Source organism: Sphaeramia orbicularis, chromosome 7, assembly GCF_902148855.1.
Source record: "Sphaeramia orbicularis chromosome 7, fSphaOr1.1, whole genome shotgun sequence".
Taxonomy (NCBI): Eukaryota; Metazoa; Chordata; class Actinopteri; order Kurtiformes; family Apogonidae; genus Sphaeramia; species Sphaeramia orbicularis.
In genome coordinates, this window is record NC_043963.1 from 25,991,269 (window position 1) to 26,012,421 (window position 21,153).

The 21,153-nt window shown below is 38.8% G+C and overlaps 3 protein-coding genes and 1 long non-coding RNA gene across 9 annotated transcripts in view; 3 read left to right on the forward strand and 1 right to left on the reverse strand.

Moving 5' to 3' along the window:
- Positions 1-1,534: 1,534 nt before the first annotated feature.
- On the forward strand, positions 1,535-3,585 carry guca1b (guanylate cyclase activator 1B). The gene is made up of 4 exons (XM_030139542.1): positions 1,535-1,969; positions 2,275-2,424; positions 2,568-2,682; positions 3,078-3,585. The coding sequence occupies exons 1-4, from the start codon at positions 1,766-1,768 to the stop codon at positions 3,200-3,202; spliced, it is 594 nt and encodes a 197-aa protein (XP_029995402.1). The 5' UTR covers positions 1,535-1,765; the 3' UTR covers positions 3,203-3,585.
- On the reverse strand, positions 3,400-20,542 carry LOC115422915 (uncharacterized). 2 transcript variants are annotated; one of them, XR_003935892.1, is made up of 4 exons: positions 20,531-20,542; positions 20,045-20,051; positions 4,234-4,319; positions 3,400-3,638 (listed from the first exon to the last, which is right to left on the reverse strand). It is a non-coding gene; the product is annotated as an uncharacterized LOC115422915 (long non-coding RNA). The 2 variants fall into 2 exon arrangements; XR_003935891.1 differs by lacking the exons at positions 20,045-20,051; positions 20,531-20,542 and having other exon boundaries at positions 4,234-4,365.
- Positions 4,559-7,397, forward strand: oard1 (O-acyl-ADP-ribose deacylase 1). 2 transcript variants are annotated; one of them, XM_030139544.1, is made up of 5 exons: positions 4,559-4,963; positions 5,000-5,236; positions 5,419-5,477; positions 5,568-5,680; positions 7,158-7,397. In XM_030139544.1, the coding sequence occupies exons 2-5, from the start codon at positions 5,050-5,052 to the stop codon at positions 7,300-7,302; spliced, it is 504 nt and encodes a 167-aa protein (XP_029995404.1). In that variant the 5' UTR covers positions 4,559-4,963; positions 5,000-5,049; the 3' UTR covers positions 7,303-7,397. The 2 variants fall into 2 exon arrangements, with proteins under 2 accessions (XP_029995404.1, XP_029995403.1); XM_030139543.1 differs by having other exon boundaries at positions 4,560-4,934; positions 5,071-5,236.
- Positions 10,706-21,153, forward strand: part of LOC115422912 (synaptotagmin-2-like) — a 70,197-nt gene continuing 59,749 nt past the window's right edge. For 2 of the 4 annotated variants that reach the window (XM_030139537.1, XM_030139541.1), the window contains exons 1-2: positions 10,729-10,853; positions 10,961-11,024. The gene's annotated coding sequence lies outside the window, so the exon portion shown is untranslated. The other 2 variants (XM_030139539.1, XM_030139538.1) reach the window with 2 other exon arrangements.

The window sequence follows — 21,153 nt, forward strand, 5'->3', positions numbered from 1 at the left end:
TAAAATGACAGCTAAAACACATCTGTCTGTGCTATTGGAACAGAAGGTGTGAATCATTTTAATCGTGTTAGGATAACATCCAGTGACTCCTCGGATGGCCTTGACACTTCTAAGCTAAGATTATCGCTATCCCTTTTGTCAGCAGATACTGCGCCAGGAAGGTATTGGGCCATGCCAAGCCTCTACCTGTAAACAATTGCACCAACTGCTACCAACACCGGTGCTGTATTCTCCTGCAAAACACTAGTTATTTTTAATGACAACAGATGACTCCACTGCAAGACCAACTGCTATGTAGAAAATGTTTCCTCCTATGTCAGACACATAATTGCCCTTTTGTTGCCTAAGGTGTGATGTAATATCCAAAAATATAGTAAATTTAACACCAGCACATTCATTATGAGCTTCAGTGGGACCAAGGAGTATCAGGTTTGCAGTAAACATCCATCTGAGGGTCAGTGCTTGCATGGATTACCTCATACATAACCTGTATGAATCATCAGATTGAATGGAAGGTATCATACCAGGAAAGATTATTTGACAAAGTAGATCAGCGAGTTATTATTGTACAATACTTATTGTTGTACTTTGAAATTTGTAAAGAATAAACAGACAAAAACAGAATTGTCAAAATAGAGAAACTTACCAAATTATCAACACTGTTTAATTTAGCTTAATATGGACCAAACAATGCAGGCTCTAATACTGCACATAATAAAATATATATTTTTGTGTGACCATTTCTATAAACTATGTCCATCAAACTCACTATCACTATTCAAACTCTGCAATTTAAAGCAAACATGGCACTAGGGGCATGATCCGATTACTTTTTTTCCACTCAATGAAGAGCCACAGACTATAGAGACCGCTCTCATAAAATCACATTGTATGTCACGCCAGTTCTTATGGCATTTGGCGTGTTATACGTACGCATTTTTGTCCTTTCGTGTGTTATTCAATGCCATTTGATTGCGTGCCAATTTATGCCAAGATCTCCAGTTCACATATTCGTAACTGCTAACCCTAACCCTAACCCCTAACCCTCAGTGTGTGGTATCTGGTACGGCGTGAACATACACGTGGAAAGCTTATAATGCGTACAGATAATGCACCAATTAAAAGTGGCGTGTATATTTACGTGATTTCATGATATCACATTAGACTATAAGACATTATTTTTAAGCTGTTACTTCTGAAATATAGTGAAATACTTCTTTAACCCTTCTGTGGTAATGTACAGTGGACAGTGTCCACACAGAATTTAATCAGATATAATGTCTGTGGTTCACTTCAGGGGACATTATTATCCTCATGTAGCATACAGACCTTAATCCTTTGTTTACGTCACCTTTACGTTCAACTTCATACATATGGAGCTTAATGTACATTAGACATACTATGAATGTTTGTACTATGTTTAGCATCACTACACACAGGGGCACGGGAAAATCCTCTCACGATCTGTTACCTAATTAATTTTGACAAGTCTCTATTTCTAATCCCTTATCATGTGATCAATGCAGTCTTTGTCTCCACTTCACTTTCAGAGCGGATTTGCCACAATAGAGAGCCTAATAACAATTCAGTTTGTATGGACCTACATGTCATTTTGATAAATTTAATCTTTGCTGATTTGAATAAACTAAGGGGCATTAATTGGGTAGATGTCTAAGAAATAGCTTTAATGGATTTTCGACTATAGAGGACAGTTGTAAGAGTAAGACACGGCAGTCTTTACAAAGTTGGAGAAAGTATTTCCAAAATGGGTCAGCGCCTAAGTGAGGATAGTGACCAGGACAAGGAAATTGATGTGGCAGAGTTGCAGGAGTGGTACAAAAAGTTTGTTGTGGAATGTCCAAGTGGAACTCTCTTCATGCACGAGTTCAAAAGCTTTTTTGGTGTTACTCACAACAAGGAGGCTGCAGAATACATTGAACAGATGTTTCGAGCCTTTGACAAGAATGGAGTAAGTACATGTTTCTGTCCAGTAGAAGCCTTATATGTGGACATTTGTCTCATTTTAGACAAAACACTGCAAAATTAATTCTAAAGGTTAGATAAAATTAAGATTTGCTAATGGAAAAATATTGTGGTAAGTGAACAAAATAGATACAAGTTCATTCTAAATCCAGTAAGAAAGACTGATAATGCTTAATTTAGAACATTACAACACAGCACAGTAGTAAAGACTTAACAGAGGAGTAGAAGAAGTAAAGAAACTTTTTACTCAAGTTGCAATTCATAACATTTGAATTCTTTGTATGTTCACAGGACAACACGATTGACTTTCTGGAGTACGTGGCAGCCTTGAACTTAGTGCTGAGGGGAAAACTGGAACATAAGCTTAAATGGACGTTCAAAATGTACGATAAAGATGGAAGTGGATGCATCGACAAAACAGAACTTCTTGAAATTGTTGAGGTAATTAAACAATTTTTAACCAATCACACAAAACAATTAACCTGTAAATTTTGACTAAAGTTTAAAGGAGAAAAGGATAACAGTGGATTGTGTTTAAAATAGTACATTTTATATTAACTGTAACAACCTTTCCCATCATTCAGTCTATTTATCGACTTAAGAAAGCCTGCCATGGGGAACTGGATGAGGAATGCAATCTACTGACTCCAGACCAAGTGGTTGACCGGATATTTGAGCTGGTTGATGAAAATGGAGATGGTAAGTGTTATTTACACATCCTCTGTCAACTTTGAGTGATTGCAGATGATTTAAAAGAGGAATATCAGTGTCTATCACAGCTTTCCAGAGTGTTGAAATAAATGTGTGCATGTTTGTGAGCATGGCTTTTATTAGCGAAAACATTTTGACATGTCACAATAGGAAATGGCTTAAATGGTAAAATATACACAATCAGAATTCTACTTAGCTGCTGCTTTCAGGGTTATTATTGTGAATGCTAACAGTCACATTTAAATGGCCTCCTGGGCCTCATTAATGTCATCAGTTACAAGTGTGTGTTTCTTACTGTGGACAAACTCATCAAAATGTCATCATACAATGCACTAAAATATGAATACGTCTGAGAATAATCTATGTTATCCTTCATCACTTAGGCGAGCTCTCACTGGACGAGTTCATCGATGGAGCACGGAGGGATAAATGGGTGATGAAGATGCTTCAAATGGATGTGAACCCAGGGGACTGGATCAACGAGCGAAGACGCAGTGCTGACTTCTAATTCTGTCATTCAACACAAATCCTCTGTGCATATCCAATGTCATTACAACTTGATATCTATTCCAATCAGTGTGTATATTGCAAAACAGTCATCCTGGCATTGTACAGTTTACTATACTATCATATCAGATTCAGATATTCATCCACAACAGTTTTTGCTTTTGCTTGTAAATAGCTTATGTTACTACTCATTTTTCGTCAAATCCCATATTTGAGTAATTGAGTAGTGTAGTAGTTTTACTGTATCATCTGCTAACTGTGGTCTTACAGGTCTGTTTATGTGTCTGTATTTTATAGATACTACAGATCTAGGCACTTTTGTTTAGCCTATTTCTTTGTAAAGAGCTTAAATATTATTCAATAAAACTTAAACTTGGACAAACATATACATTTTTAAAATCTGATTATTTCACCAAACAGAGTAAGGTACCATATACCTTTATCATTTTTTAAAACAGCGTTATTTATCATTTTTCCATAACAATTACATCCTTAAGGCATGTCTTTCACAATTTGTGAACTTGTCCCCCCCCCCCCTCCCATCCAGGTTGCATCCCCACAAGTACATCCACACAATCGCACGTTTCGAATGGACAAACAGAACACCAAAAGAAAAAAAAAAAAGACTCAAACCAATCTGTGTTGATCATTACAATCACCAACATTCTGGACCTCTGACATAAGAAAAAAGTAAGTCCCAGCAGTCAGACTGTGGGCATTGAGAAGACTAGGATGGCAGTAAAAGTGCGAGGAAGAAAGAAAAAATCATTAAATAAAAACAAGGAATCAGGCAAAAGGCAGGTTCTTGATATGAATAATAAACTGTGACCAGGTTCTGTCATATTTATCCTCCAACCCGTGGACTATGCCGAATTTTTTCCAGGTCCAATCCCGACATCACCTCTCTAATCCAATGAACATAGGCAGGAGGGTTCTTCCCCTTCCAGTTCAGTAATATCAGATGGCGGGCATGCAACGATGTAAAGGCAATTGCATTTTTGTGGAGATGAGATATGTTTAGCTTATCACTACCTTTATCATTTTTAACTGATGCACAGAGTTTTATTGATGTTTGAGAAAATGATTCAAAATGATTTAACAGACATTAGACTAAATTTCTCTTAGATCTCTTAAATAATATGTAAAGTATCATGAGATAACTTCTGTTATGATTTGGCACTATATCCTCCTGAGACACAGCAATGCATTTTTGTCCTCTGTAGGGGACAAAAGTTTCACTGTTTCACCTAAAAATGCTGTCCATTGCAAATGACATTTCATTAAAAAATAAATAAATAAAAATGATTTCAAAAATGTATCTGAAAAAACAGTTGCATTATGACAGTTGTTTAATGTTCAAAAGCCAAAACTTTCACTTTCTTAGGTCAAAAATTTCATTGATTGAATATACAGGGGAAATCTCGACCCGTTCTCGTTTTTTCTCGCGCGATGATGTGACGCTTCCTGTTTGAAGCCGTTAAAAACATCAAAGAATATACTGATATTCCTGTTTTATGACATTGAAGCGGCAACTTGCTCGTTCGTAAGTGTCATTTAACAATATACCACCATAGCATAGCCAACACAAAGTCCTGTCGTGAGAACTGAACTCCGATATTTCATTTCTGTGTTGGTTTAATGAGACTTTGCACATCGTCAACACACCACCGTGTTCTAGTCACTACTCCATGTCGTCTCCTGCTGACAACAGTACCGACGCCGAGAACACTCAGGTAAAACGAGCTAAAGTTAAAGAAAATAACCTGTAAAAAATACTGTTTCTGTCGCTATTTCACTTTACATTTCACTGTTTTGTTGGGTGTGGTGCTGTTTGTTCCTCATGGTGTAATGCTGCCCCCTTGTGGTCAGTGTTCAGAAGGCACCTGGATGATCCACTATGTGACCGGGGATCTGTTCTCCTGCTCTGAGGACGATGCTTTGGCTCACTGCATCAGTGAGGACTGCCGCATGGGGAAAGGCATAGCTGTGACGTTCAAGCAGAAGTTCGGAGGAGTAGACGAGTTAAAGGAGCAGAGTGAGTCAGCCCTTTCATAAAAAATTAATCAGGAGTAAAAATGTCTATTTTAGGCGACTATCGATCTTGGAGTAAAACAGGGTTCATCTGAGAAGAAGGCTATTCTAACTCACAATATTCAGGGATTGTATTGTGTGTTGATTTGGCCTTTTTCTTTTCTTTTTTTTTTTTTGTTCAAATAGAAAAGCTCACAGGGCAGTGTGCTGTCCTGAAAAGAGGCAGACGTTTTGTCTACTATCTGGTAATAATATTAAAGATGTAAATGTCTGACAACAAAACACAGTTGTTTTTGTTTTACATTATAATTATACACTCACTTATCTTGTTGCAGATTACAAAGCCAAAGGCCACCCAAAAACCAACCTATGAAAGCCTGAGACTGAGCTTGGAGGATATGAAATCACACTGTGAAATGAACGGAGTAACCAAAATATCAATGCCTCGGTTTGTATTTTGTTGATTTTTTTTTTTTAATGATAGATAGATAGATAGATAGATAGATAGATAGATAGATAGATAGATAGATAGATAGATAGATAGATAGATAGTGGCAATCTAACTACAAAAAAATGCCACTTGGGGATTTTGAAGCCATTTCCAACTCGTGATGGTGTGTAAAAACAAGGTCTGCCACGGATGTGCGTTTAATATTTTATTTACTTACAAATCTTAAAAAACACCTACAAAAGGGGCTGAATGACTTAAAAATGATCTCATATACAAAAGGACAAAAAAATACTAATAACACCCATTCACGGTCACACACACAGGCACGGTTGAAAAACTGTGTGGCTTCCCATGGCTCAAAAATCTTCTCTGATCACTTGCGTCTCCCTTATATAACCTCTGCCTGGCTAATTGCTACCTATGCTCACAGGTGTGCAGGTGACCCTAGCAACCAAGTGCCTCACCACAAATACACGCCCACTTTCACACATACAAACACGCACACGCAGCACAAATCTACATAAATTGGCTACGATAGATAGATAGATAGATAGATAGATAGATAGATAGATAGATAGATAGATAGATAGATAGATAGATAGATAGACAGACAGACAGACAGATAGGCTTTATTACAGACTCACGGTCCACATTAAAAAGCAAACAGATAAATACAAACACAGTTAAAAAAAAACATTTAAAAAAAACTCTATACTTTCAAGATGCAGTCATACCAGTGCTTCCAGAACAGAGATGTATAGCGTACAGCACTATATGCAAGATTTGTCAGCAATAAAATTACAGTATTTTCCGAGCGATTCAGGCGACACATAAATTTAAACATCAGATTTCTCAGTAGAGCATGCAATGAATTTACATGATTAGACATAAACAATTCACTGGCACTGGTCCATCTGGGTTTTTTCAATAAAAGTCTTAGAGCATCATTGTATGCCACTGTCAGTCTGTGGAAGCTGGCATTTTTATAGTTCACCCACAGATGTGCTGTGTACAGAGGGGTGCAGTACGCTCTAAACAGAGTCAGTTTCACTTGTACAGAACAAGACTTAATGTTAAGTTAATGACTTCAACTTCATTAACTTTTTGTTTTTGAAAGAAAAAATATAGAACATACAAAATATACAATTCCACACCTGAAACCAGTTGTTAATGCGAGTACACTGAAGACATAAAAAAAACCCCAAAAACAATAAAGACGATGCCAACAATACACATAAGGTAACAGCAGTCATTACTGATCACTGAGTCAAATTATTGAGCTGGATACGTCATTGACCTGTGTAGGAAAAGTAACGGGCCCATTTGTCATTGTAATCATCTACTCTTAACAGTCTGGTATATTGTCGTTTTTTGTTTTTTTTTGTTTTGTTTTTTTCATTTAACTTCTCTCTGACCTTTGTGGTATTAATGTTATTTCTCCAGATTTAAGTATGTTCTTGTCATTCTCTGACAGAATTGGCTGCGGCCTAGATCGACTGAGGTGGGAAAGAGTGTCAGAGTTACTGGAACAGGTCTTCAGACACACAGGCATCTCTATCACTGTCTACAGCCTTCCAGAGAGAACAGAGACCACAGTAATGAAGGAAAACATGCGCTAATTATAGATGTAGTAGATGTTAACTTCCTGTCCTTCCATTTTATTTGCTGCACTTTAACGAAACGGTGAAATAAACTTGTTTTGCAATGAACTGAATCTATGTTCTATGTTCATGAATAGGCAGTTATTTCTATAGAGTAGATTTGACAGGATGAATATTGATTATTTGAGAAACTTAATTCTATTTCCTTTCCATTACTATCATTGAACACTGTCCCCTTATTAAGTTTTCACAAGTAAACCTATCTACAGTTTCAGTCTCACATAGATACAAATGTGTCGATTTGTACACCTGCCCCTTATGGATTATCATTACATGCAGTATTTTAAACCTAAAATATCAGGTATCTTTTCATCTGTTCATTTATGTTGACCAAGTAAACAGTGTGTTTGCATATACTCTGGGCATCACATAACTATCTGCTGCAGATGGGTCAGGTATTGTATGTTCTATTATTGATCTCGCGGGGTGTATTGTACTTAAATGCAGCTGGGACCTGATGGATGTACCAGATGTCAAAGAAAGAGCAGAAGGTAATCTGACACTACAAAGTCAATCCTGTATGTACATTTTCCCCAGGATGAGAAAAGCTTTTAACATATGAAACTGGACTGGCAAGCAGAAAGTAATAATGTATTCTGTCATATTACTAGAATCAAAGAAAAAAAAAAAGGGGGGGGGATTAACATTGTAATTCACTTGTGACGTAATTACCATAAAACCTGGTAGTAGTTTACACCGATCAGGTGCTTGTGACCCACACCCTTAAGGGCATCGCCAATAGGATAATACAAGACAACAGGACATTATAATAGAATGTATGTGTGGATCGACTATTTCTTTTTAAATTAAACAGTTTGAAGGTTGTTCCATACAGCAGAAAAAGTTGAAGCTTGGTACCAGTTATGTGTATGTCAAATTATATTAAATTCCAATCAATATTTGTTGAGTTATAATGAAAAATGTGTCGTAAATGGGATTTTCAGTATTCACCCTTTCATGCATGAATTATGAGAACCGTAGTTGAGTTTTTTCCTGAGTGTTTTTATTCCTGTTTAGGCATGAAAAAAACAATGTGACTGAATTTTTTTTTTTTTATGAACCTATTTTTCATGGAGTTACAAAAATGTCCACTCGGCTGGACACCATGTATTTAATTTCTGAAGCAAAAAAAGCATGTATTTAAAACCCATCATCAGAAAGTGATATACTGTGTGAAAACTATGAAATAAAAACATTTTTCATGCAGCTAATCTGATGTTTTCTCACATTTTAACATACTGTAATACTAGTTATTACTAACTTCATGCAAATAATATGCAAAAAAAAAAACTTTTTGATAAAGAAAACTGTTAATTACAGTCTAATAACAAGTAGCAATTGATTTAACACGTTACTGCAGATCAGGTTGATCCAGAACAGCAAAGTTACAGTAATGGTATGAATTACAGTGTATGAGATGATGTATAAGCGTCCACTGTGTTGGCTGATTTGGAACTAAAACAACAAAACCCATGAATGTACAAGAGAACAGCTGGAGAATAACTGTCCACTGTAGTGACCAGAATGCATGAAAGGGTTAAATTGAAATGTCCACAGAGTCCACATTCCACAGTGGATGTGGATAATTTTATTATAATGTATTTTGTCATGTTACAAGAATCAAAGAAAAAAAAGAGAGAGGGGGGGTGCATTAACACTGTAATTCACTTGTGACGTAATTACCCTAAAACCTGGTAGTAGTTTACACTGATCAGGTGCTTGTGACCCACACTCTTAAGGGCATCTCCAATAGGATAATACAAGACAACAGGACATTATAACAGAGTGTATGTGTGGATCGACTATTTCTTTTTAAATTAAACAGTTTGAAGGTTGTTCCATACAGCAGAAAAAGTTGAAGCTAGGTACCAGTCATATGTATGCCAAATTATATTAAATTCCAATCAATATTTGTTGAGTTATAATGAAAAATGTATCGTAAATAGGATTTTCAATGTTAAATTGAAATGTCCACAGAGTCCACATTCCACAGTGGATGTGGACAATTTTGTTATAATGTATTCTGTCATATTGCTAGAATCAAAGAAAAAAAAAAAAAAAGGGGGGGGGGGTGCATTAGCATTGTAATTCACTTGTGATGTAATTACCCTAAAACCTGGTAGTAGTTTACACTGATCAGGTGCTTGTGACCCACACCCTTAAGGGCATCTCCAATAGGATAATACAAGACAACAGGACATTATAACAGAGTGCATGTGTGGATCGACTATTTCTTTTTAAATTAAACAGTTTGAAGGTTGTTCCATACAGCAGAAAAAGTTGTAGCTTGGTACCAGTCATATGTATGTCAAATTACATTAAATTCCAATCAATATTTGTTGAGTTATAATGAAAAATGTGTCGTAAATAGGATTTTCAATGTTAAATTGAAATGTCCACAGAGTCCACATTCCACAGTGGATGTGGACAATTTTGTAATGATGTATTTTGTCATATTACTAGAATCAAAGAAAAAAAAGAGACAGGGGGGTGCATTAGCATTGTAATTCACTTGTGATGTAATTACCATAAAACCTGGTAGTAGTTTACACTGATCAGGTGCTTGTGACCCACACCCTTAAGGGCATCTCCAATAGGATAATACAAGACAACAGGACATTATAACAGCTATTTACTGCGGCTGCCTGCCCATTTCCCCCCATATATCCGGACTGGCTAGATGACTGTACTTCGGCATCACTGCAACCAACCCCCGCTCTCCTCGTCCCTCCTCCTCTTCCTCCTCCTTTCCCATCCCCCTTCTTGCCTGGCAATTAGGCTTCACACTGCAGCAGAGCCACCTAGTCCCGCTGCAGTGAGCGCAGGGAAGTCTCCCTTCATGTGACCTGCACTCATACCTCACATTGCTGCGACTGGTGAACACCTGCAGCCAAATGTCCCCTCTGCATCACCTATAACACCCCACCACCACCACCCCCCCATATTTGTTCCCTTGCAGCCTTTGCATGTCCCCATTGCGGTCCGCTGATTTGCCTCCGACGCTCTCCCCCATTCCCATTCCCACTCACTCCTATTCTCTCCCACACGCACTCCCCCCCCTCCTCCTCCTTCTCCCACCCTCCCTCCCTCTGTCCTCCATCCTTTTTTTTTTTTTTCTTTGCTCGATGCGTATGAAATTGCAGAGCTCAGCATTCTTTTCCACAGGCACTTAGGGGGGGAAAAAGGAAAAAAAAAATAGTGATGGGTTGGGCGGGAGGGTTTCTGGTGCACCACATAACTGGACCCCTTCCAATTAAAGAAGAGAGCTTATGTTATTGAAGAGCAGCTTGGCCAATCAGAAGGCAGTGCAGGGAAAGGCAGCAGGGAAAAAAGCAGCATAGCGAGTGGGCAAGAGGAAGAAAAAAAACTGCAGTGTGTGTGAGTGTGTGTAGTTTTTATCCCTCCCCTGAGCAGATCTTTATCAATTTGGGTACTCCAGTCTTGGGGTGCGCTTGAATGGGTGTCCGTGTGTGTATATGTGGCAGAGTTAACAGGAGGGCAGAGTAAAGGTGTGTCTAGAGGGCTGTATGTTAGACTCCTGACTTATGCATTCTGAAACTGGAAATAAGAAAAAGTAAGAGGAGATTCTCTGATTCTTTTTCTCTCTATCTCAAAGTGTCTCGGCGCCCGTGGAGAAGGGGAACAGCTCGGTGTCCAGGAAAAAGCAACCTGCACAAAAGGTAGGCACCACTGGCACGACGCTACACTTCTGAACTTATTTCCCCTCATCCTTATCAGTGTATATTGTACATTGTGTACCGTCTTTTACTTTAATGGATGTTAACACGTGTAGGTTTTCATCCAGATTGCATTTTTTGCATCACAGAGACTTGACAGAAGAGGTAGAGGTAGAGGAAGGGAGGGAGGGGGAGGTTAGTGCGGGACTCCCTGATGCTTCTAGGCAAGTTTCTGTGCACACGGTTCTCTAGTGCTGCAGTATCCCATTACATCCCTGAGCGGAGCTGCCTCAGCATCCAGCCTGTGCCGGGCAGAGCAACTCAACCAGCTACCTGCTTTCTGAAATGGCCACTACTGCTTTAACTTGTCCCCTCTTCCCATGGATAGGATAAGAACAAAGTTTGGTTCCATGTACTGTAACACCTGACAGGTTTACTGTGGTGTAGACACTACTGCAGCACGTCCATTCCCTTCAGTGTTTATTCTAGGTGTCAGTAGGGGTGCTTAGATAACAGACTGAAATGGCCATGATAGCCTTTGTGCCTGGTGATGAGTTTTTGTTTTGTTTATCCGGTGTTCTGGGACTTCCTTCAGCCTGAGCCTGCAGCAAAAGTATGCTCTCTGATTGGGTGAAGCAGACATACTGGTTACAGTACATCAAACAAAGGGGTAAATGCCATTCTAATGTATTCTGTTTACTTTCCCTAGTAGATTTACATGCTTAAGGTATATTTTATGATTATTCCGAGATTGACTCAAACAAATAAAAAAGTGAATAATTGTACAGAACAATATAAGAGAAAAAATAATGTCACTTACATGTACAGTTGGTGTACATTACCAGCTTCATCTTAGTACATTCACAGCTTTTTTTGTGAAATCTCACTGATCTGACCTTCATAATTCGATAAATGAAGATTTGTTTCTGTCCAGCAGTGGGCACTGTGTGTTTTCTCTGTGCAAGATGTCTGTGCATACTGGCCTGCTGCAGAATGGGAGGTAATGATGCCTGGACTTGGTGTATTTTGTGTGGGCACTCTGAACATGTAGTTTAAGAAGAATACAGTATCCACTGGGGTTTTTTGTATTACTTAGAAATGAGCTAAATACAGGTAAACTTAAGATTTTAGGTGTGAGAAGAAAAAGAAGATGTACAGTGTTTAAATTATTGAGCAGTGATGTTATGGGTAGGCTCAGAGAGAGAAAGAGCTGGGAAGGGAAGTGTAAGCCATTTCAGCACCATGGACAGAGCACAAAGCCATGCTAAGTGGCATCCTTTATATTGTTTCAAGTGAACTGTTGTTTCATGAAGGTTAGAATATAGTTTACGAGCATATTTTTAACCATGCCTAGTTAATAAATGATGTAGCTCTACACCTTTTTAGTTGTCTGCTTGACATCGCAGCGGTCTCTCCACATCCGTTCTTTTGATATATCAGACGAAGACATGGAGAAAACATTTTCCATTATTCATGCACCTCTCCTCTTCGAGAACACACTTCATCTTAAAGAGAGCTGTTTTTGCAGAGGCACAAAGAACCTTTACTTCTAGCTGTTTCATTTTGAAAACCTCTGTCCTGTCCTTTTCTACCTGTATTATCAGAGTATACTCCAGGTGGGAGTGCCTGTGCTGTGGTTTTCTTCCACCGTCTTTTTTACTGCAAAGCTCAGAATGACACATCAAAGTGTGGGATTAAAATTGACTGCAGAAGCAAAATCATTCACGTTTGAGATCTGTTTGTGTAATAGAGTTTTCTGTGAGATTTATCAAAATTAGGCTTCATTGATCCAGAGATTCAGGTTCGGTGATTTCAGAGTTTTCATGCTAACCTATATACTATGCTGAATAGTTTGTTGTAATTAGATTTCTCATGAAACATTCATTAAACAGTTGAAGAGGTCTTAAATCATTGGTGTTATGTTGAATCTGTCAAAAAATACTTGTGAAACCTTTTAATGGCTGCAGCCCATATAGTTTTGTCACATGCTGAGACACAAAGCTTTGCTTCATGTCATGGTTGAGAGAGACCAGGAAAGTGTCTCTGCATGATGCAGATGGCATACTGCGAAACTCATTCAGATAGCAATGATCAGAAACCTCAGCTCTTAATGACAAACGGAAATGAGACCTCTTGCTGTTCTCAAGAATTACCCCAAATCCCTCTTTAAGATACAAATGGAGTGTGGGAGTTGGAGGAGGTTTGACCACTCTGGCTGGGTAGACATGGCTGATGTAAACTTTGCCCTTGTATTTTCTGAAGTACTTGTCCTAGACACTGATTAAGTGTTTAACAGCTTCCTGGATTGAGGTTTGAGGACTAAATTATGATATGACTGATGCAGAAGTAGAAATTTACTTCATTTTGAGAAAACAAGCTATATTTCAAGGTGTGTTTGTACAGTGTTTTGTGTAATCTTATGTATCTATACTATATCCTATATATCTGAACTTACTTTTTCTGAAAGTGTTGTTGTTTGTTGATGAGCAGAACAGATGTCTGGTTTGTCATTGCTCATCCTCTATGTTTGACACCCACTGTCCCAGGCTGTGTCACATGGGCGTTTAGTGTGCCCCTATAAATGATGTTGTGGGTAACATAGCGGAGCCACAACGGCTGTCACTGTGAAATACTACAGTTAGTAACAATCACAAAACTCTGCATGTCAGGATAAAGAGGTGTGCTGTAGACCTGACAAGTGTAGCAACAATTGTGTTACTTCTGGATATGCATGATTTGGGAGTTGTTTAGGTTGCACAGAACAAATAGAGGACATTGCAGATGTCTGAGGTTAACACACACTCTTGGGAGTACAGCAGTGACACTCCGATAAATACAGTGAAGTGTCAGAAGGACAGTCATCATGTGCTTTCTACAAAATGAGAAAGAGGGCACTTTATCACTTTCTCCTCGAAAGGGTTACAGGATGTGTGTAATATGTTCATGTCTATGTGTAAATGTGTTCACAAGTTCATGTGTGCATGAGCGACAGAGGACAGAGTGGTTTAAATGATGACTATGAGGGGCAGTGCTGGAGTTACAGTTGGCTTGAAAAGTCTGGTGAAAAATGGGCATGAAAATCATAGGACAAAAGGAAGGACAGAAGAAATGAGAAGAAAGTGGAGAGCGGAAGGCAAGACAAATGGTACAAGTATGAGCGAGAAGGGTGAGGGGTAGAGATTGAGAGATTGTCAGAGGCAGAGCAAGAATGGAAGAGAGTGGGTGTGCATAGCAGAGCTACGAGCACTGCAGTACATTGCAGTGCCCAGCCCCCGCTGTGTTCTCTGCTCACCATCCGGTTTCATGCACTGAAAAGACCCCTGCAGCAGCAGAGCTGCACAGCACAGAGGGCTGCCTGATGATCACCAACCTATGAAGATGCTTTGACCTGCCGTTGTGCTTTCTGGATGTCCAGTGATGCATAGATTATTTAAGAATTGATGGAAACACAGTGGGTGTTCATGACAAAATAGTCGACCTGTGCCTGCCAGCGCATTGTCATGTAGAGAGAGGGAGTAGTCAATTCCCGCTCCCCCTGGATTATGTAAGCGTATAACACATTCACTTTACCCGATACCAACTGAATGATCCCACCTTCCCTGGCAATGTTTTCCTCATTAGGAACATCTGCCTTACTGTTTGCCTTTGTCTCAGAGGTAGCATCTTTGCAAACATGGGTAGACACTTTATTGAAGCCATTGAAATGGTAACAATAGGGAGCCAAACAACATGTGCCTTTAAATAGCTGGTGTTTGTAATCCTGTGGTTTGACATTTCATTGATAATGTTCTGGGTGGCAGATGGGGATAACAGGAAAGGTCCCCTTCAGCTGTGGGCTCACGTGAAAGAAAAAAAACAATTGTGTTTAAAGTCAGGGAGTGTGCAGTATGCATGAGTGACTCACAGGGTAGCCTCACATTTAAGTAGGATTAATTATACAGCTTTTGAATGGGCAAAGAATACTCTCTGTCACACAAAAACTACATACACATGCACATGAGCACATAAGCATATACATGCAGATGTGAAATGAATCTTAATCACGTGAAAGCTCTAGGAAATGAGGGGGAAGCATGTTTCTGCTCCCATAAACAGTTGCTATGTTTCCGTCCCACTGCCTGCCTAGGGGGTGGACGGTTGAAGCGTGAGAGTTTCCCTTGTAGTATCTTCTCCAGTTTCATTCTACTTTGCTGATGTAGCTGATTCACATTGCATAGTGTGGACTCTCGTTGCTTCATGTGACAAGGTCTGATTGTGTCTCTCACCATGTTCAGGAGTAGTTGAGTCAATTACACCTTGCCTCACAGGTGTTTGAGCTGTTAAATGTGTTTGCCTTGCTGCATCAGGCTGTGTTTGCCTCTGATTTGCACTGAAATCAGCGGTAGGCTTTGAAAGTGATAAGCCACAATATGTGCTGCTGGAGCAACTAAAGATAAAAAGCTCATGTTGTAAATATATTCATTGAAATGCATCTGATGTTATGAAATATTGAGCTTACTGTATTTATAACATTGCTGGAAAATGTATGGCATCTTATGTACAAGGATTCAGTTGCATTTGCCTGAAAAAAAAAAAGTTTATGAATAGATTTAGGATCATACACTGTTATTCCACATTTCCTTGTGATGTTTCTCAGATGGCTGTCAATCCAAATATTCCTGTAAAAAGTATGATCAATGCACTCAGCTAAATATATAGAAAAAGCATAGTCCTGGCCATGTCTTTAGTCCTTTTAGCAGCATACTGTTCACATGATGATACTAGGGGAAAGATGCTATCTTTTAGTATAAATTCATGAGAAAGAGAAAAAGACACACTGGTTTGTTTGTGTGTGTAACAGAACTGTAGAGAGTGGGAGAAAGCAGTAGAGTATTGTAGTGTGGGTGAGCTGCGGTAGGGATTCAGAGTGCTGCATTGAGCTGCATAATTAATGTTAAGAGGGTGGAGCTAAAGGCGGAGATAACTTGGTATGAAGAGCAAGCCGCTGCAACACTGCTAGAACAGAGGAGGCTGGTTTATCTGTGTGGAATCAGTCTTTAGGAAGGAGACTGAGTATAGACAATCACTGAAGTGAGATTGTGATGCAAAACCAAGGAAGCGCGCTCAGTGGTTTGGTCCAGCTCTGCCTCCCCATCCCATCTGCTCCCTCGGCCCTGTCTCCAATCACTCTGCACTGAGCTGCACGCCACAGCCAAATGCCTCAACGCTGGCTCCACAGCTCTGTTATCCATCCAATTTGTGACAAAACACCTTCCTATATGACACATCTGGTCTCAGTCTGTCTGAATATCAACAAGAGGAAAGAGGGGTGAATTAATCTGCAGGGTGGTGAACTGTCCTTACAGTTTTATGGTTGTTGTGCACTGTTTTCTACAAATTGTGATTGTTCTCACACCCTTGAAGAAGATACATGGTGTTACATGATACCTTTGGTTTTTGCGGGGATTCTCAATTTTATTTTTAACACAGTTTCACTACCTTGCAGCAGCTTGCGGTTCTGTTATTTTGCTTACTATGAAAGCAATGTGGAATACAATAATAATGGATTAGATTTCTGTAGCGCTTTTTAAGGCACCCAAAGCACTTTACATTATTGATCCACTCTCATACTCTGGTGTATACGCATTCATATACCAGTGTGAGTGAGACACTTCCCCCAAGGTGGGGGAAGTGTCTTGCCCAAGGACACAATGGCATATGACAGAGCGGGATTCGAACCACCAACCCTTTGGTTACTGGACGACCCACTCTACTTCCTGAGCTATGGCAGCTCATATATGACAAGCTGGGGTGAACAATAAAATTATATCTTAATGTACTTTGGCTCAGTAGTGATATATAAAATATATAGCAATATGTTGTTCAAACAAGATTTCACAAAAGCACTTTTATTCATCAAAATATAGACTAGAGCTGGGCATGTTAACTACATTTATGAGTCAAATAATCAAGCAGCTCAAGTCAATTAGCTGTCATTAATATGTGTCTTCCACACAAACCAAAATAATAAATTCAGAATTTTGTAAACTGATAAGCCTGTCTCAGCTACCAAGAAGGGAAGGCACAGTACACTCTGGATATGCCATCAGTTCATCGAACATCCATTCAGTCTTACATTCACACCTATGGGTGATTTAGTCTTACCTTTGTCTATAACAATGCATGTCTTTGAATAGTGCAAGGAAGCACAATTACCCCAAGAGAACCCATAAAGACATGTGGAGAACAAGCAAAATCCAGTGACTAGGATTGACTCTGGGACCTTCTTGCTCTGGGGTGACAGTACAAACTACTGCTCCACCGTGCCACTAACAAGATAATAATAATAATAAATCTGACGAACCAGAGTGTGTGAACCACTTTAATTTTTACACCTCAAACACTTTTCTTTCTGAATTTACTTGATATATACATTGCAGAAAGTTTATTCAATAAAAGTACTGTTGTCCAAGTGAGTAAAATAATGCTATACTTTGTCTTAATGCCAACATCTTCAGTCTCTTGCTTACCCCACACAGAAACTACAGTAAAAATGCAGTACTCTGGCAGAAATAATACTGTAAACATTAGTTTCTTGTCACTGTGAAGTAAAACAGGAATTTCCTCCCACCTCCACCTCCACATCAACCTCAAATAAAAATCAGTTGACTTTTTAGAGAGGATATTGACTATGTTTACCATTTTGATTAATGGACTAATCAATTATTCGTGCACATCCATAATAAAGACAAATTCATCTATAGACTGTCATAAGTAGCTACTACATCTTCAGCATCTGAAACCAAGAGTTTTCAATAATTGAAGCCTGATGATGCAGATGTAAACAAAACCTTCAAATGCAAACAAATAATGACCGGCCTCATTGTTCTGAAAATGTGTTGGGGATTATAAGAAAATGTAGTCTGCAACACAAATCTAAAATTAGAAGATGTTAAAAGAAAATAGGCAACAATTACCTTTCTTGACAAATGGTTCTAATAAGTGCATTAAGGCTTTCCTCAACAAAAAAACTGTACACAACAATTCCGAAAAATTTGAGCTAGTTTTCAGTCACCATGACTTTAAAGGGCTCATATTTTGCTAAATCCACTTTTATTAGTCTTTGGTACATTTATTTGTGTATTTGGACCCTAATAGTTAATAAAGTTTGAATTTGAACCCTCCAAGTGCTGCAAAGCTATCTTTATATTAATTCCGGCAAAAATCAAGTGGATTTCTACAACCTGTTTTAATTCCAGCTTAATTTGTTACGTTTTATAACTAGTTACGTCACGACAATTGCACATAAAGGGTCAAGAATTCCAACGAACATTTCTCCAACTACCCCATAATTGTTTGTCAACAGCAGCAAGCGGTCGTAGTTCATACTGAAAATATGTCCAAACTTTGAACCCATTACCTAAAATGTTCAGTTGTTGGTTGAATGGGATAGAGCAGCACAGCCAACAACCTGGAGGGGGTGGAGCGTGAAGTGGCTCATTAGTATTTAAAGGGCCAGCACTCAAAATGACCTTTCTGGTGTCATTACTCAGAAATAGGGTTGAAGATGGACCTGTGGAGTTTAATTCATGAAGAATTCAGACCCAAGCATAGCATTTACAGTTTATGAAGACCACAGGGAAATTTTTTTTAAAATGCATTATACAATTTAAAAAAAGCAAAATATCACTCCTTTAACAGACATCATTACATAAACTCCTATGAGTAAAAATGGACTAACCTAACACATTATGTACAAGCAGACCTTAAAAAACAACTTTAAAGTTAAATACACTCATAAGCTGAGCAGCATTACTGCTACTGCTGCTGTTGTGTTTGTTAGAGATAAAGCAAGGGAAATGAAAAGTCTCCTGTCAGCAGCTTTGGAAGAAATAGAACAAACAACAAAACATCAAGGATACTCGATCTGTTATCCAGCCTATAGCATAAATGTTTAGGAGTGTCTATGCTAGCACACGTCTCTGTTTGACAAAGATGCAATCAGGTTAGTGATTTCTCTTCGATGTGAATGAGTATCTGTGGGGGGATGTATTAAACGCATTCAGGCTACTGCTGTGTATGAGCGTGTTCATCTTCAGTGCTGTCAGAGCTCAGGAACCTGTTTGGCTCCTCTGTCTCCAGGGTGATATTTCCTGGCCGGTGACCACATCTATATCGCACTGCTCCGCTTGCACCCCTGTCACCTAACCTCATCATCACCGAGGCTGTTCTAAGTACTTGACGTCTAGTCTCCTGCAACACGCTCCCCTTTCTCCGCTTGGAGACCCAAAGCTGTGCGTGCATTCACAATAAAGCAACAGACGTGCTTTTTCCAGTGCCCTCCATATGTTTTCTCTTTATCTTTTCTTTCCTTTTTCTATTCTACTCAGAGCAACACCACTCTTTGATCAAATGTGTTTGCCGAATGTTACTGAGGGATCTCGCAGAGGCACTTGAAATGCACCCCATGTTCTCTCCAAGCCTGTCTATACACAGCTAGGAAGCTGGTAATGAAGATAGTTTCATCCCAGTCCCCGAAGAGCCACAAAATCACTCTTAAATTACAACCTCGCCATTATCAAGCACACGTTGCGGCCGATACAACTGAACCTCGTCCCTAGAAAGGTGTGAAGCGCCTCGTCTCGCTACAGTATTAAGCTTGTTGAGATGCTGTGTTTTCATTGGACAGACTTTATAATCATCTGACAATAGTTCTGATCTTCCATCAAGATATCCGTTTGCTTAAAATGGAGTTCAAAGGCTTTATATGTATTTTCTTCTCTATATTTCTTCCTCCCAGTCTTCTCCAAAAAGCCTCTGGCAGCACAATCATTTTTCTGCTTAAAGAAACAACACAGAGTCTCATTAGATGTATTTCTCTGTCCCCTAAAATCTTAGAAATGAAGAGACATTTTCTGTTTTCTTTCTCTCCCCATTCCCACAGGGTTTTGCAGGAGGAGAGCTGAGTTGCCATTTTTTAGTGTTGCCAAATGAATCTCTGCCCATCTGACATTCAAAAGGCTTACAGCAGTGCAAACATCAACAAAAAATCTTGGAACAAAAATCTTTATTTTTTTCCTTTAAAATAAACCCAAGCTGTGTGCGTGTGTGTATGAAATGTTGTAACATTAGCTTAAACTGCAGGCTGCTGTTCTGTAATTTTGTTTTTTCGTGTGACCTGTGGACATCTGTGAATTTTCTGGTGGATTAAAAATCAGAAAGATTTTTTTTCTTGTTTGTTAATATCAGCGAAGGTCAAGTTGTGCGATGTATTATCAGCCAAAGAGAGAAACATGTGAGTAGGTGCTTGGTATCAAGGTTGTTGCATTTTCTCTTTTTGAGGCCAGTGTGGAGGCGAAGGACGCAGCATTCAGCATATAAAAGTTCCTTATGCTAGTGCTGCAGAATTCTTTGTGGTACTGAAGGATTGAGAAATAACAAGAATCAAAGTAACGCCTTTTTTCACATAAAAGACAAATTATGCTCTGCTGAAAAGATCTCACACATTTAAATACACCAATGCCTTTAACATATTTCTTAGAATTTCCTTAACTTTTACAGATTTAAAAGTATTTTAGCAGCAACTGACAAATGAACTGTCCCTTACATTTAACCTTTACTGTTATTTATCACCATTTATTATCATATTATCCATTTTTCAGTGAAAAGCAGGTATTGTCCAGTATTACATTTACTGATCACATAGATGTTCATGAATGCTCTTCAAAACAAGCATTTACAACCACTGTCATTTGTTTTAAAAGGCTTTATTGGTGGGTCAATGTTGCAGAAGATGATGGGAGTTTCCATGTTCACTGTGGAGCCTCTGAACATCCAAAAAAGACACAAATGATTCTGAGGTGAATGTATATGAATGAATTTTCTGCTGCATTTTGCATTTTTCTGTTAAAATCAAGTATTTTCCTATATTTCATTCACTGATCATGTAGATTTTCATAAAAGCTCTGAGAAAATTCAAACATTACAATATAAACACAGAAAAAAACAAAGAAAACTGACTCATAAACGACCTTCTACAACCACTTGAATTTGTCAAACTACATGTTTTACAGGTGAGTCAATGTTGCAGGAATTGACTGTGTTTCCATGTTCATTATGGAGCTTCTAAACATCCAAATGGGTCATTGGGGAC

Bases quoted from the DNA above. Each gene is read 5' to 3' on its own strand.
- guca1b (XM_030139542.1), top strand. From the start codon at position 1,766: ATGGGTCAGCGCCTAAGTGAGGATAGTGACCAGGACAAGGAAATTGAT. The intron at 1,970-2,274 runs GTAAGTACATGT...GTATGTTCACAG, and splicing joins GAGCCTTTGACAAGAATGGA to GACAACACGATTGACTTTCT. The intron at 2,683-3,077 runs GTAAGTGTTATT...TTCATCACTTAG, and splicing joins GGTTGATGAAAATGGAGATG to GCGAGCTCTCACTGGACGAG.
- oard1 (XM_030139543.1), top strand. From the start codon at position 4,890: ATGTCGTCTCCTGCTGACAACAGTACCGACGCCGAGAACACTCAG. The intron at 4,935-5,070 runs GTAAAACGAGCT...CCTTGTGGTCAG, and splicing joins CCGACGCCGAGAACACTCAG to TGTTCAGAAGGCACCTGGAT. The intron at 5,237-5,418 runs GTGAGTCAGCCC...TTGTTCAAATAG, and splicing joins AGACGAGTTAAAGGAGCAGA to AAAAGCTCACAGGGCAGTGT.